The sequence below is a fragment of the Athene noctua genome, chromosome 25 (genome assembly GCF_965140245.1).
Source record: "Athene noctua chromosome 25, bAthNoc1.hap1.1, whole genome shotgun sequence".
NCBI lineage: Eukaryota > Metazoa > Chordata > Aves > Strigiformes > Strigidae > Athene > Athene noctua.
In genome coordinates, this window is record NC_134061.1 from 454,249 (window position 1) to 468,625 (window position 14,377).

At 73.1% G+C, this 14,377-nt stretch overlaps 2 protein-coding genes across 2 annotated transcripts; one reads left to right on the forward strand and one right to left on the reverse strand.

The window, feature by feature from the left end:
• Positions 1-582: 582 nt before the first annotated feature.
• Positions 583-9,427, reverse strand: CNTNAP1 (contactin associated protein 1). The gene is made up of 24 exons (XM_074927031.1): positions 9,284-9,427; positions 7,909-8,010; positions 7,461-7,654; positions 7,209-7,356; positions 6,782-6,985; positions 6,519-6,703; positions 6,291-6,434; positions 5,709-5,970; positions 5,480-5,629; positions 5,240-5,411; positions 5,044-5,150; positions 4,818-4,937; positions 4,475-4,678; positions 4,241-4,397; positions 3,983-4,110; positions 3,698-3,865; positions 3,412-3,630; positions 3,095-3,334; positions 2,766-3,002; positions 2,475-2,602; positions 2,298-2,391; positions 1,947-2,180; positions 1,767-1,814; positions 583-1,675 (listed from the first exon to the last, which is right to left on the reverse strand). Exons 1-24 carry the CDS (start codon positions 9,360-9,362, stop codon positions 1,485-1,487), a joined length of 3,915 nt encoding a protein of 1,304 aa, XP_074783132.1. The 5' UTR covers positions 9,363-9,427; the 3' UTR covers positions 583-1,484.
• Positions 9,428-10,674: 1,247 nt separating this feature from the next.
• On the forward strand, positions 10,675-13,575 carry CCR10 (C-C motif chemokine receptor 10). Its single transcript, XM_074926861.1, has 2 exons — positions 10,675-11,346; positions 12,315-13,575. Exons 1-2 carry the CDS (start codon positions 11,335-11,337, stop codon positions 13,395-13,397), a joined length of 1,095 nt encoding a protein of 364 aa, XP_074782962.1. The 5' UTR covers positions 10,675-11,334; the 3' UTR covers positions 13,398-13,575.
• Positions 13,576-14,377: the final 802 nt, after the last annotated feature.

Genomic DNA, 14,377 nt, shown 5'->3' on the forward strand with positions numbered 1-14,377 from the left:
CTGAGCCCTCCCCGGCACGGCCCTGCACCGTGCCCTTCCCAGCCTCCCGCCGCGGGCCCGAGGCCGTCCGTCCGTCCGTCCTGCTGCCGCGCTGCCCTCCCGAGGCGCGGGGGGCTTGGGTCTGTCTGGAGCAGCGCTTGTACCCTGAGCCCCGCCGCCCGCCCGGCCCCCCCGGCCCGCTCTCAGCTCAGCCTCTGCCACTGCGGCCGTATCTGCACTACGCCAGGCTTGTGTCTGTGGTTTGTTGACGGTGAATAATAATGCACTTTAAAAATAACGTGGCTTGTAGCCTTTGTCATAATAAAGTGGTAGCGAACATCCTCCGGCGGTTTGCTGGCCTCTGTTACCCGAGGGAGCCGCGGGCAGCGGCCCCTTCCCTGCCCAGCCCCGCTGCCCCCTCCCCACCGCCAGCCTGCGTCGCCGCCGCTCGGGTGCGAGGGGGGCAGCGGGACCCGGCCGTGTGCGAGCGCAGCAGCGGGCTGAGCTGCACCCAGCCCCGCGCCGGGAGTGGGAACCGGCCCCCCCGGCCGAGCCGTGGTGGGGGGAGAGGAGCCGCTGCCGCCGTGAAGTCGGGGGAGCGTCAAACGCCGTCATTCTGCCTTTATTGGAGTATCTTCACATCTCATTCAACAAAAGAGGTTTTTTTAAAAATAAAGTGCCCAGTGGAGCTAGGCCTTTGGGTAGATAAATGCGTTTCTGTAACGTTGTCTTACCACAATACAGCGAGTGAACGGGAGCTTTCCCTGGGCTGGAGGTAATCGGCAGGACCGGCACTTCGTACAGAGAAGTAGCAAACTACAGACCACGTACCACGACACGCGGAACGTAACACCCGACGGGAGCTTCCGTTTGGTTTTTTATACAAACCGATAGAATAAAAAAATCAGAGTGTAGTAGAGTATCCAGCAACAAAAATGGTAGAAAGGATCCGTACCTGATCGTATGAAAGCAGCATCTCAGCGAAGTGCAGCGGCGTCATGCGCGGCAGCGGCGGCCGTTGCCCGCACGGGCAGGGTATTGCTGGGCGCGCCCCGGGCCGTGCCCGGGGCTGGGTATTGCGTGGCTTCCTGCGTGGCTCTGGCTAAGCGGGCAAAGCAGCGGGGCATCTACGCGCGGGCATCGCTAACGGGGCGGCGGGCGCCCCCGGCACACTCCCCGGCCGAGGGGAGGGTGGGCTGCCCGGCCCGGGGGTCCCCGCCGGAGGAAGGGCAGGGTCTGGTGGGAGGCAGCAGCCGGCCCCGGCGCGGGGGCTGCCGGCGTGCCCGGGGCGAGCGGGGCCGGGGCTTGGCGGGCGGCAGCCGCACCCCGGGGCCGGGTCGGTGGCGGGCGCGGGGAGGGGCTGGTGGTCGCTGCGGTGCGATCCGGGCCGGAGCCGGGTGTTGGCAGTTGAGGTGTGCTCGGCCCTTTGGTCCCGCGACGCTCGCTCGTCCCCGGGCGGCTCCCGGGGCTGCGGGGGCTGCGAGCCCGTCCCACCCCCGGCCCCACTAGTCCCCTTTGGCCTCCTCCAGGATCTGGGGCAGGTTCTGGTCCTTGCGCACCGACAGCGGTTTGGCCGCGCTGCCGTAGTCCTGCACGGCCTTGGGCTCGTTGGTGTGGTACGAGCCCTTGTAGCGGTGGTAGTAGAAGTAGAGCAGCACCAGCAGCCCCCCGAGCAGCAGGAGCAGGAAGGTCACGACTGCGGGGCAGAGGCGGCGGTGAGGGGAAGGGGCTGGGGGGTGCGGGGCCAGGACAGAGGTGGGGGGACACGGGCCGAGGGCTCCACTTACACCCGATGATGAACCCGATCCAGCCATCGTCGTGCACGTGGGGGAACTCTGCGGAGACAGAGCGGGCGGCTGGGGCCGGGCTGCAGCGGGGCCTTGCGCTGGGGCATCCCCCTGCAGCTGACGCTCGCTGGGGGGGGCTCCCTCCCCATGGCGGCGGGGGCGTCCCACCACAGCACCTACCCGTGCCCATGTACCAGGGGTCCATCTCGGGAGGGATGAGGATGGTGGTGAGGGGGAGCATGGAGGCACAGCTCGACTCCACCAGGTCCCCGCGGATGCTGTAGGGCTGCACCACGCTGGTGGGGCGGAAGATGGCTTTGAGGGGGACGAGGCTGTTAAACTTCACCCCCGAGAGGCAGCCTGAGAAGCCGGGCGTGTTGTAGCGCTGGATCTCGGGGTCGATCACGCCGGTCTCTGAGGGCACAGAAGGAGAAGGCTCATCCCCTGTGGAGGGCAAGGACCGTGCTGGGCAGAGGAGACCCCGGAGATCCCAGCATGGGAGGGGGCGGCCGCGGGCAGGACCCAGCTCACCCATCACGCGCCCCAGGTACAGGTTTTTGGGCGAGTCCAGCTTGCTGTCCACAAACAGGGAGAACTGCTGCTCCATGACGGGGAGATAATCCACCTGCGAGGCAGGCGCGCGGTGTCGGCACCCGCGGAGCCTCCTCCGCCTGCCTGTGCCCCTCCCAGCCCGGGCCCGCCCCGTACCTGGGTGTACAGTGTGCGGTGCAGGCGGGTGATGTTGACGCGGTGGGGTCTCCCGTCCGTCACCGGTTTGGTGGTGAGGGCGAAGACGTAGGGGCTGGTGCCCAGCTGGTAGCGCAGCTGCAGGCTCCCTGCGGCAGAGCGGGGCCGTCAGCGGTGCCGGGGCTCTCGGTGGGCAAGTCCAGCCCCTCCATGGGGGGACACCAGCGGGGAGGAGGGTGCTGTGCGGCCCCAGAGCCCAAGGGGGTCCCGCAGGCTCTGGGTGAGCCCCGGGGCAGGGAGCCCTGCCCTCACCATCATCCTTGATGAGCACGGCCATGTAGTCCTTGACGAAGGAGCTGACGTAGAGCAGCACGGCAGGCGCCGAGGTGGTGCTGAAGCTGAAGCTGACCTCCTCGCTGGTCAGGTTGTAGCCGGGCAGGGGCTGCCAGGGGCTGCTGACGATGCTGGCGAACTCGCGGGCGGCGTACAGAGACACGGGCAGGATGTTGTACCGCACCCAGGTGCCCTCCTCGAAGTACCCGCCGATGTCTGCGGGGGGGACGACCCACAGGTGACGGGCGCGCCGGCTCCTCTCCCCGCTCCCCGCCCCGGCAGGGACCCGCCCCGGCGCGGCCGCTCACCGTGGTTGCAGAAGGGCCCGTCGAAGGCGGAGACGCTGCAGTTGCAGCTGTAGTGGCTGTAGCGCTCGACGCAGAGCCCACTGTTCTGGCAGGGCACGGGTGGGTCCTGGCAGTGCCCGGTGCAGTTGACCCGCACGCCCTCCGTCTCGTTGGCTTTGCCCTCCAGGTTGAGCGTCACCCCATTCATGCGCAGCGCCCGCAGGCACCCCAGGAACGGGCGCATCTTGTGCTCCGCCGAGCCTGCAGCAGGGCCGAGGCTCAGCGCCCTGCGGCACGCGGGGGCCTGGGGACGCGGGGACGCGGCCGGGGGCTCTCACCCACGTAGAGGGGCCGGTCGAAGTTCAGGCGGACGAAGCTCTGCGGGGGGGCCGGACGCACCACCCAGGGCAGCTTGTCCACCCGCAGCCGCGCCAGCTTGACGTTGAGCTCAGCCTTCACCTGGTGCCACTCGTCGTCGTTCCAGGGCACCACCGACCGCACCGTCAGGTTCTCGTCCCCGTTCCCGATGTCGTAGGCAAACACCACGTCCCTGGTGGCTGCAGGGACACGGTGTCGGGAGGAGCCCCCGGCCCCGCCGCCCCCCGCCCCCCCGCCCGCCCGTACTGTTGAGCTCGATGCGGATGTAGTTTCGGGAGCCGGGGTTCTCCAGGAAGACGCCGGACAGGGCCGTGGTCTTGAAGTAGAAGGAGATGTCGAGGCTGTGGTTGGCCTGGAAGGTGGGGAAGAGCAGGGCTGCGCCCCTGTTGAAGGAGACGGTGTTCCAGGTGTTGCCTGCGGGGAGCAGGAGGGGCGGTGAGGGATGGGCACGGACCCTCCATGGGCGCAAAACCCCGCGGGCACGGGACGCCCCCACAGGGCAGGGGCCCCTCCACGGCTCCGGTCACTCACGGTCTCCGTAGCACCGCAGGGGCCCCAGCAGGAACTGGGCTTCGGAGCCGGAGCGGTTGGTGTCTCCGACCACGACCTGGGTGACGGGCAGGTGGTCCACGAAGGTCAGCAGACCCTTGTCTGTCCTCCTGCAAATGGGGGGGGCCATGAGGGGCTTCTGCCCCTTTGCCAGCCCGCGCCCCTGCTGAACCCCTGCCCGACCCCCCGAGTCCTGGCCCTTGTGCCGGCAGCCGCGTCCCGCAGCCCCCGCCCGCTCACCACAGCGCGTGGTCGGCGTCGCAGTTGCAGAAGTACTTGGGGTCGGCGCAGTTCTTGTCCAGCCCGCAGGCGCAGCGCTGGATGCCCGGCCGCGAGCCCCCCCAGTAGTAGTGCCGCTCGTCGTGCCGGCCCATCCAGAAGCTGAAGGGCAGCCCGGCTGCAGGCACAGGGGCGGGTGAGGACACGGTCCCGCGGCCCGGCCCCGCGGCCCTGCCCCGCTCCCCCGGCGCTCACAGGGGGTGTTGAGCAGGCGGGAGCTGTAGCAGTGGAGCTCGATGCGCTGCTCGCAGTACTCGGAGGCGTTTGCCAGCGCCGAGACCTCGGCCCAGGAGGCGTTCCAGTACTCCACAGCCCCCAGGTAGGGCTGGTCCACGCTGGAGCCCGTCACGCGTGTGGCGTAGTGGCGGTTGTGCCGGATGATGGTCCACGCTCGGTCCTCTGCAGAGGGGGGGGCTGTTGGGAGCAGCCCCCCAGGACACCCCCGCTCCCTCCATCCTGCTCCAGCCCTGACACACAGGCTCTGGTCCCCGGGGACACCCGGCAGAGGGACCCCCCCAGGCCCTCTCGCCGCCCCCACCTCGGATATCGCAATACACCGTGAAGGGCTTGAGCGGCCCGCTGCCGTCCGGGTCGATGGTGTAGTTCCCCGAGGTTTTCCCGCTGACCCGGTAAGCATCACACGACTCCTTGTAAAGGGCTGGAACAGGGAAACGGGACCGGGGTCAGGGCGAGGGGGGCGCTGGGCAGCGGGGGGAGCCGCAGGTGCCCGTCCTGCCCCCCAGGCCGCGAGGCCCCAGGCTCACATTTGTGGCAGGTCTCCCCCTTGTACCCCGTCAGGTCGCAGATGCACATGAAGTCGTCCCAGGACTGGACGCAGCGGCTGTCGTGCTCGCACAGGTTGGGGGTGCACCTGAGGGCGCAGAGGGCTCCTGTCCTGGCGCCAGTGCAGCCCCCCGGCCCCCGCCCGCTCCCCGCCGGCGCCCCTGTCCCGCGCGCTACCTGTCCGTGATGCCGCAGACGTTGAAGAGCACGTTGAAGTACTGCCCCAGCCGGTGCTGCACCAGCAGCTCCACGTCCACGGGCTGCAGATCCACGTTCAGCATCTGCAGGCAGCCGTGGAAGGCCGTCTGGTTCGACCGGCAGCCGGTGACTGAGGCCGGCTTGGGGCAGCCTGCAAGGCACAGGGGGGTGAGCGGCCCCTGGGCACCCATCGCCCCCGGCCCCCGTCCCGCCGCCCACCTCCGAAGAAGTACTGGCTGCTGGTGCGGAGCTGGAAGGGATGCGCCACCCGGAACTCGGCGCCGTCGTCATCGTCGATGGTGACCACGGCCGAGCCGTCCCGCGCCACCAGCTGCACCGAGTGCCAGAAGCCGTCATTCAGGCGATGCCCTGCGCGGGGAGAGGAGGGTGCGTGAGGGAGCGCCGCCGCCAGACCGGCCCCCGGCCCCGCGCCGCCTCCCCAGCCCACCTGCGGCAAACTCCAGCTTCTTCTTGCCGGGCTGGGCGATGGAGACGTTGAGCTGCCCCTCGCTCAGCACCACCTCGAGGGAGCCCAGGCGGTCGGCGAAGCTGGTGTAGAGCAGGAGCCCAGCCGTGTCCCAGGAGCGGAAGCGGAAGCTGACGGCCAGGCGGTTCCTCCGCGGGATCCCCGGCACCTGCACGTAGTTGTTGATGCCGGCGAAGGTGATGGGGGTGATCAGCTGGTCCTGGCAGTATCGGCCCACGTTGCCCTGGGGGGGACCGCGGGAGGCGGTGAGGAAGGGGCGAGGAGGCCCCACAGCCCCAGCCCCGACCGACCCCCTCGCTCCCCCCGCCTGGCAGCACCAGCCGGGCGCCCCGGGCCAGGGACGACCTCGCACGGTCGATGCGGCGCCGCTCGGCTGAGCACGGCCACTGCCCGGCCTCGTGTCACCCCGCAGCGGGGGGGAGCCTGGCCCCGGGGAAGGGGCCACCCCACAGCCGGGCCGAGGACCTGGGCCCCCTCCAGGAAGCGTGTCCCCCCACGGCACGAACAGGACCCCCAGGGAAGGGGCCACCCCCGGGGCTGGACCTCGAAGCGGATGTTGGGTTTCCGGTGCCGGGCCAGGTCGGCGATGTTGACCCCGTTGAAGATGATGTTCTCCACGCAGCCCCGGAAGTTTTGCCGGTAGGTGAGGTGCTGCTTGTCCTGGTTGATCACCCCCCCGAAGAAGAGCTGGGAGGCAGAGCGGGAGGTCAGCCCCTCGCCGGGGGACGCCGCAGGTCAGCACCCCGGCAGCTCCGCGCCCACCGCACCCACCTCGGTGTCGAGGTCGAGCTGGTCGAAGGTGCCGTGGCAGCGGAAGCGCTTGACCTCCCCGTCCAGCGTCAGGTTGACGTGGTGGCCGTAGCGCTCGATGTGCAGCGAGTGCCAGTGCTGGTCGTCCAGGAGGCTGCCCACCGTCACCGTCGTGTGGCCCTCGCTGGCGTGCAGCGGGCTGCTGCCTGGGGAGGGGCAGCCTCAGCCCCCCAGCCCCGCACCCCCCGGCCCCCCGGCCCCCCGGCCCCCCGGCCCCGGCTCACCTAAGCTGATGTGCAGGAAGAGCTGGGCCTGCTTGAGCTCCACCGTGATGTAGTCGCCCTGCGAGCCCTCCCCGTGCATGAGCACCCCGTCCTGCTCCAGCGTCTTGAAGTTGAAGGAGATGTCATCCTCGCGGGTGCTGATCCTCTTGGCCCGGAAGCGGTAGGAGATGGCGTCATCCCCGTCGAAGTAGAGCACGTGGGACCCTGGGGACAGCAGAGCGGCCGTGGCCACGTCACTGCCTGCAGCAGCAGGCGCCCTGGCACGGGGAACGCTCCTTTCTGCCACGGTTTGTGCCAGAGCTAATGACTGCAGATCGCCTGGACACGATCCACTCTGGGAAAGGGTTTTCCAGACACACCGGAGCCAGGGGCTGGTCCCCTGTGACGCGGGCGGCCGGGCCAGGGCCCCCCCAGGCGGGGTACTCACGGTAGGGGCAGCCGTAGAGGCCCAGGCGCAGCCCGATCTTCCCGCGCGGGTTCCAGGCCACCGGGATGATGCGGATGTAGCGCGCCAGGATGGGGTAGTGCAGGTCGTGCCGCACCACCCCGCTCTCGTTCACGTTCCCGAAGAACGTCTGGGGACGAAGGGGCCACCATCAGCACCTCGCTGCGGGCTGGGGGGTGTCTCCCCACCCCCCAGGGGACCCCATCCCGCAGGGCCCCCCGCGCACCCCCCTACCCAGTTGCTGCCCTGCTGGAAGAAGGGTTTCCAGCTGCTGGGGTGGTCTCCGAAGAGCACGATGTAGCGCGTCAGCCAGTCGTAGGTGTTGAAGGTTCCCTGCGTGGCCACTGCATTGATCCGGTGCTTCTGCATCAGGTCGATCTGCAGCCAGGGCTGCTTGTCCCGGGGGTCGGGGGACCAGCCGCTGGTGCCTGCGGGGGGAGCAGCTCAGCCGGGCCCGGCACCCGGCACCCCCGGCCTGAGCGGGGGCTGCCTGCTCGGCCCCGCCGCAGCACCCGACTGGGAGCGGGCGCCGGGGGGCTGCGGGGCTGCCCCCCACCCCCGGGGGGGCGCTGAGGGCTCTGCCACGGGCACCCGAGGGCCCCTCAGCCCCACGCGAGACAAGACCTTGCTGGGGGCGCCCCCCGGCCACGGCCCCCAGCCCCGCCGGCGCCCCGGGACTCACTGTGCAGCCGCGCAAAGCTGGCCGAGTAGAAGATGTTGTATCTGGAGGAGGCCCCGAGGGACGAGGAGTAGAGGGGAGCGACCAGCTCATCGTAGCAGGGTCCTGCGGGGAGAGGGGGCCTGGGGCCGGGCTCGGGGCGCTGCACTGCGCCGTGTCCCCCCGGCAGCCCCCCCGGCGCGGCCCTGCGCACCCCGCGGGCTCTGGGGACCCTGAGGGATCCGGGGGCCCCGCGGGCCGGCGGCGCGGCGGCTCCGTCCCCGCTCTCCCCTCCCACTGCAGCGGAGCTGACACACCTCTGCGGGCCCCGACGGCCGCACCGGCCGCCTCCGCACTGACGTGGGCGCCGGGACCCCCCCGCCCCGCCCCGCCCCGCCCCGTCGGGACAGGATCCTCCGTGGGCCGCCGGGGGGGCCCGTGCGAACCCTCCGGGATGTGCAGAGGCGGCTTCGGCGGGGCCGAGCCCCTCGCAGGGACCCTCGGACGGGTCGGACGGAGCCCGGGGAGCCCCAGGAGCGTTTGCTGCACCCCCAGCCCCCACTGCAGGGCCAAGGGCAGCTGCGCTGCGCCCATGCTGCATCAGCCCCTGCCTGCATCCCCCCCCCGCATCCCCCCCGCCTGCATCCCCCCCGTCTGCACCCCCCCGACTGCATCCCCCCCCTGCCTGCATCCCCTCCCTGCCTGCATCCCCTCCCTGCCCGCATCCCCCCCCTGCCTGCATCCCCCCCCGCCGGCATCGCTCCCTGCCTGCGTCGTCCCCCGCCTCCCTCCCCCGCAGCCAGCGGGTCCCCGGCCCCCCCCGGGCCCCGGTTCACAGGGGCCGCAGAGAGGCCGGAGCCCTGCCGGTCCCCGTGCCCGGGCAACCGCCCCAGCCGCTCCCGCCCCGGGGCCCGGGCCCGGCCCGGTGCAGCCCCGCGGTTCTGGCCGCGGTGCTGGCGGAGCCCAGCCGGGTCCTGCGGGGCTGCCCCCGCCCGCCGGGTGCCCGGACACGGGGCCGGGCCGGGGGGATGCGGCGCGGTGGGGAGGGGGCCCTGGACACCCCTGGGCATCCCCGGGCATCCCGGGTCCACCCCGAAGGCTCCGGGCGGGTGCGGTGCCGCCGGCGGGGGGGCTGCGGCGGGGCGGCGCCGGGCAGGGCGCGGGGGGGGGGCGCTCGGACGCCCGTGTCCGGCCGTGACCTTGGGGACGACGCGGACCGGGGCGCCGGGGGGTGCCAGCGGGGGGTGCCCGGGGGAGAACGAGGGATGCCCGGGAGGACCGGAGAGGCGGGGCTGCGGGCGGAGGCGGCTCGGGGCAGAGCGGGGATGCGCGGCCGGGGCGGCGGGGCCGCGGTCCCGCAGTGCGGAGCGGCCGCTCCCGGGGCGGCGGCCCCACTTACGTGCGAAGCAGCCGGGGCCGGGGCACAGGAGGGCGGCGGAGGCGGCGAGCAGGAGCCCGAGGAGGCGGCGGGCGCCCATGATGGAGCGCCCCGAGCGCCGCCGCTCCCGGTGCTGCAGCCGCGCGGCGGAGCGGGGCCGGCGGCGGCTCCGCCCACGGGGCGGGGGGGGGCGGCGGCGGCGGCGGGGCGGGGGGCTGGCCCCGGGACCGGGAGGGGGCCGCGGGGACCGGGCCGGGCGCAGCGCAGAGCCCCGGCCCCCCCCGCTGCCGCGCCCCCGGGGGATGCTCCCGCCGGGCGCCCGGTTCCCCCGGTCCCCGGCCCCCCCCCAGCGCGGCGGGGTGGGGGTGCGCGGGCAGAGCGGGGCACGGGCTCACCCGGACCCCGCGGGCCGGGCCCCCCCGAGCCGGGCGGGGGGGTGGGAGCGGTGCCTCCCGCGGCAGATGTGGCGGCGGTTTGTAATCAAGCCGCAGATTAAGGGCGGGGGGTTGGGGGTCGCTCTCCCCCCGCGGATTTAGGCTGCGTCTGTTCCCCAACATCCCCAGACACGCACGCGGGGAACGGGGGGGCCGGCGGCCCCGTGGCCCACATACGCGGCCTGACCCCGCGGTGCCCCGTGTCCCCCCGCGCAGCCCCCCAGGCCCAGCCCCGAGGGGTGGGGGGGGCACCGGGGGCCGCTGGGGCCCCTCGGGCTTGTGGCTGTCACCTGCGGGCAGCGGGGCCCGGGGTCGCTTCCTGCGCAGGCAGGGCCGAGGCCGCAGCGGGCAGGAGAAAGAGGGAACAGAAAGCCCCAGGTGCGGCGGGGCCGCGGGCAGCCGGGGGCACACCGGGCGTTCCGGTGCTGGGGCCGCGGGCACCGGCCCGACCGACCCCCAGAGCCGCCCAGCACCTGCGGGCCCGTCCCCAGAAGAGGCACAGCCCCCCCGGCCTTATCCGGACACCCCAGGGGTGCTGCCTGCTCCGGCCACAGCCCCGCGCCCCCTCCCTGTGGGACAAGTCTGTGACGGCTCCGGCGGGGGCACGAAGGGTCCCTGCTCTGCACCCCCAGCTGGCCACAGGGCCAGCAGTTGCCCCAGGACCCACCTCCCCCCCCTTTCCCCTGGACGCAGGGTGCAGGATGGCACCCCCAGAGCCGGCACAGAGCGGAGCACAAAGAGCAGGGGAGGGGGAGAGGCCCCCCCCAGCAAAGAGCCCCGGGGACGCCCCGGCTGCCTCTGCCCAGCCGCCCTCTGGCCGAGGAGCAGCAGGTCCCCGGCCCCGCCGCACCGCGGGGCCCCTGCCCGCCCCCCTGCCCGCCGCCCTGCCCGGCTGGAGGCGGCGGGAGAGCCGGGGGCAGAGCTGGGATAAGCCTCGGCAGAGACGGAGAGAGGGGGATTGAGGGATTACGGCGGCAAACGGCAGAAAGCCGGTTAAAGCCGGGATCAGTTCGCTCCCCCCTGGGGAGAGGAAAGTGGGGCCTCTGCCCCCCAGGAACTCATCTGCCCCTGAATGAGGAGTTGGGGAGTTTATTGTCAACAACCAGCAACACACCAGCGCTGCGGGGGTGCGGGGCAGGGCTGGCACCCCCACATTTCCCATCGGGATGAGGCATCCCTGGACCGGACGCGGCTCTGCGGGTCCCGCCGGAGCCGTGTCCCGCCTGCGCCCGGCTCAGCACCAGCCCACAGCAGCGCACGCTCGGCTCCTCGGCCCCGCTCCCTCCGGCCTCCCTCCGGCCCCGCAGCGGGGCCGGTGTCCCCCGCACGCAGTGGGTGCCCTTGGCCAGACCCCGCTCCCCCGGCCCAGGTGCTGCCAGGCTCGTCCCCAGCCTCGCGTGACAGCGGCTGGGCCGCTATTTCTGTCCCCGGCGCGCAGATGTTAGCCACAAACTCAGAGATACAGGACGGGCTCCAGAGCGGGGTCCCATCTGCCCCCTCGCCTCCCCCCCCGGGGCTGGGCCCGTGCTCTGCGCCGCTCTCGGTATCGGCAGCAGCACGTGGTCAAACCACAGGCTGCAGAGCGCCGAGGTGCCGAGGGCTCCAGACCCGCCAGCCGCGGAACGGTCCTGCTGCGCCATGCAGGAGCAGGTGAGGGGCTGCAGAGCGAGGGGTTCGCTGGGGGCCGGGCGGGGACCCCCCCTCTCTATCTCTTCTTGTGGCTTTCAAACGCTTCTCGTGAGCCGTGTGGGTTTGCTGAGAGGCAAAGCCCAGGGCACGAAGGGCAGCAGCCGGTGCTGCAGGTCCCCAGAGCAGGGAAGGGGCTGTGGGGGATGCTGGGGAGTCACCCTGCCCTGGCACGGGGTTCACATCCCACCCGTGTCCCCGGAGCGGGCGGGGGGATCGGACCCTGTGCCCGAGCTCGCCGATGGGAGCCAGAGCAAAACTGTCCTGAGGCTGCGCAGAACCAGAGCGGTGCCGGAGCCTGGGTCTGTGGCAATGGGGTCCCGGCCCTCTGGTCCCAGGCTGCAGCGCTGTCCCCCCCGGCCGAGCAGGGCTGGGAGCTGGGAGCACCTGCCCAGCTGCCCGGAGGCTCCGTGAGGCCGCGGGACGCCCCGGGACCTCTCGGGCCGGGAGCAGGCCCAGGCTGCACGGGCTGTGCCGGCACCGGGATCCCCAAGGCCGTGCCCAGGTGGGTGGGTGGGTGCTGTGGGCAGGTCCCCGCGCGCACCCCCGGCTGTGTGTGGGCACCTCCCGCAGCACTTGCCCGGGGCTGACGGCACGGAGCCCCCAGGCCCGGCTGCACGGGGCGACAGGGGCCGAGGGCTGGTGCTGAGCCCCAGGGGACGTCAGGAGCAGCCCCCCCGCGGCAGGCGCACGGTTATTTTGTGGGACACCGTGGCCGGGGTCACGTCTCCCCACCGGCTCTGCGCCGCAGGCGGCGGCTCGGGAAGCGCGTGGTTGCTCTCGCAATGACTGAGCGCGGCGAACGTCCCGCTGCCTCGGGGAGGGTGTGACAGAAACCGCCCCGCGTGGGGCCGGGTGGGGCAGGGCTGCGCTGCACCCCGCGGCCAGGCCCCCGCCTCCGAACACCCCCAGCCCAGCTTCCCTCTGCGCAGGCGACCCCCAGCCCCGCCGCCACGGAGCCGGCCACCGCCACCGAGTTGTACCCCTGGGAGGACGAGTTCCCGTGGGAGGAGGGCGCGCTGCCCGAGCTCTGCGAGAAGCAGGCGGTGCAGGGCTTCGCCCGCGCCTACCAGCCCGCCGTCTACCTGCTGCTCTCGCTGCTGGGCACGGCGGGGAACGGGCTGGTGCTGCTCACGCACACCCGCTACCGCCAGGCCCGCAGCGTCACCGACGTCTGCCTCCTGCACCTCGCCCTCTCCGACCTCCTGCTGCTCCTGACGCTGCCCTTCGCCGTCACCGACACGCTGCAGGGCTGGTCCCCGGGCACGGCCGCCTGCAAGGTGCTGCAGGGCCTCTACGCCCTCAACTTCTACAGCGGCTTCCTCTTCCTCACCTGCATCAGCGTGGACCGCTACGTGGCCATCGTGCGGGTGCCGGCCGCCTGCCGCCTGCGCCCGCGGGCCCGCCGCCGGGGCTGGCTGACGGCGGGGCTGGCCTGGCTACTGGCCATGCTGCTGGCGCTGCCCCAGTTCGTCTACGGCCGAGCGGAGCAGCACCGGGACCTCCGGCTCTGCCGCGTCGTCTTCCCCCGGGAGGTCTCGCGGGTGGCCCGGGGGGCCACCAACCTGGTGCAGGTCGTGCTGGGCTTCGCGGTGCCCTTCCTGGTGATGGCAAGCTGCTACGCGGCCGTGGCCCGGACGCTGCTGGCGGCCCGCGGGGCCCAGCCCCACCGGGCGCTGCGGGTGCTGCTGGCCCTCGTGCTGGTGTTCGTGGCCCTGCAGCTGCCCCACAGCCTGATGGTGCTGCTGGACGCGGCCGAGCTGCTGGCCAGCTGGGAGATGAGCTGTGCCCAGAGCCGCCGCAAGGACCTGGCGCTGCTGGTCACCGGCGGGCTGGCGTACCTGCGCTGCTGCCTCAACCCCCTGCTCTACGCCTTCCTGGGCCAGCGCTTCCGCCGCGAGCTGTGGCTACTGGCCAGCGACGCGGGGTGCGTGGGGCCCCTCGAGCCGCGCTGCCCCACCTGCCCCAGTCCCCGCCGGCGGACGTCGCTCTCCACCTGCCAGGACGTGGTGTAGGGACGCGGTGCCCGCGGCCGGGGCGGGGACCGGGCCCCCCGGGGGCTCGGCCCCTCCGTCGCCCCCCGGGAGCCCCTCACTGGCGCCCGCATCTGCCCCCGGCCCCGGCAGAGCGGCCTGGCAGGGCAGCGCCGGGACAACCCGCACGGCGCCCGCACACGCGCGGGCAGAGGGAAGAGCAGCCCCGCGGCGCCCGTGTGTCCTGCGAGCGCCTCGGCCGGGCCGGGGGGACCCCGCGCCGCCACGCGTGCTCTGGGGACCGTGTGATGTCACGCGTGCTGCGGGGAACACGCCATGTCACGCGTGCTCAGGGCACCGCGCAATGTCACGCGAGCTGCGGGGACCGCGCACCGCTGGTTCCGCCCTCACAATAAACCCCGGTTGAGCCCCGCTGGGCCGGAGCCGTCTCGGTGCGGGCCGGGGGGGCCGGGGGGGGGTGGCCGGGCCGGGGGCTGCCTGTAGGCGGCAGCAGAACCTCGCGCTGCCTGTCCCCTGCCTGTCCCCGCCGTCCCCTGCCAGGGCGGGGCGGAGGGCGACGGTCCAGGGACGGGCACCGGCTCCACGGCGGCTCCGGGGCGGGGTGGGGGCTCGTCCGGGCCCGGCCCCCCCAGCCCCGCGGTACCGCCGGGGCAGACCGAGGGGGCAGCGGGGGGCAGGAGCGGGGTCCCCCTAGCGCAGCCCACGCCGCGGCCCCACGGGCAGGGTGTTGGAGGGGCCGGGAGTCCCTGGGCCGGCCACAGCAGAGGCCCCCCCCGAAAAGCCTTCCCTGGGTCTGGCTGGAAACTCCCTCCCGCGGCGGGGGGGCAGAGGGGCAGAGGGACTTTCCTCACTTCCCCCACGGGCTCCTCTGCTCTGGCACCTCCCGGCCCAGCAGCTCCCGCGGGGCCAGCGTGCCGCGGCTGGGGCTGGTGGTCAGGACGCCCTCGCCCCGACGGGGCTGGCACCGTGGCCACGGGCCACCAGGGCCACCAGGGCCACCG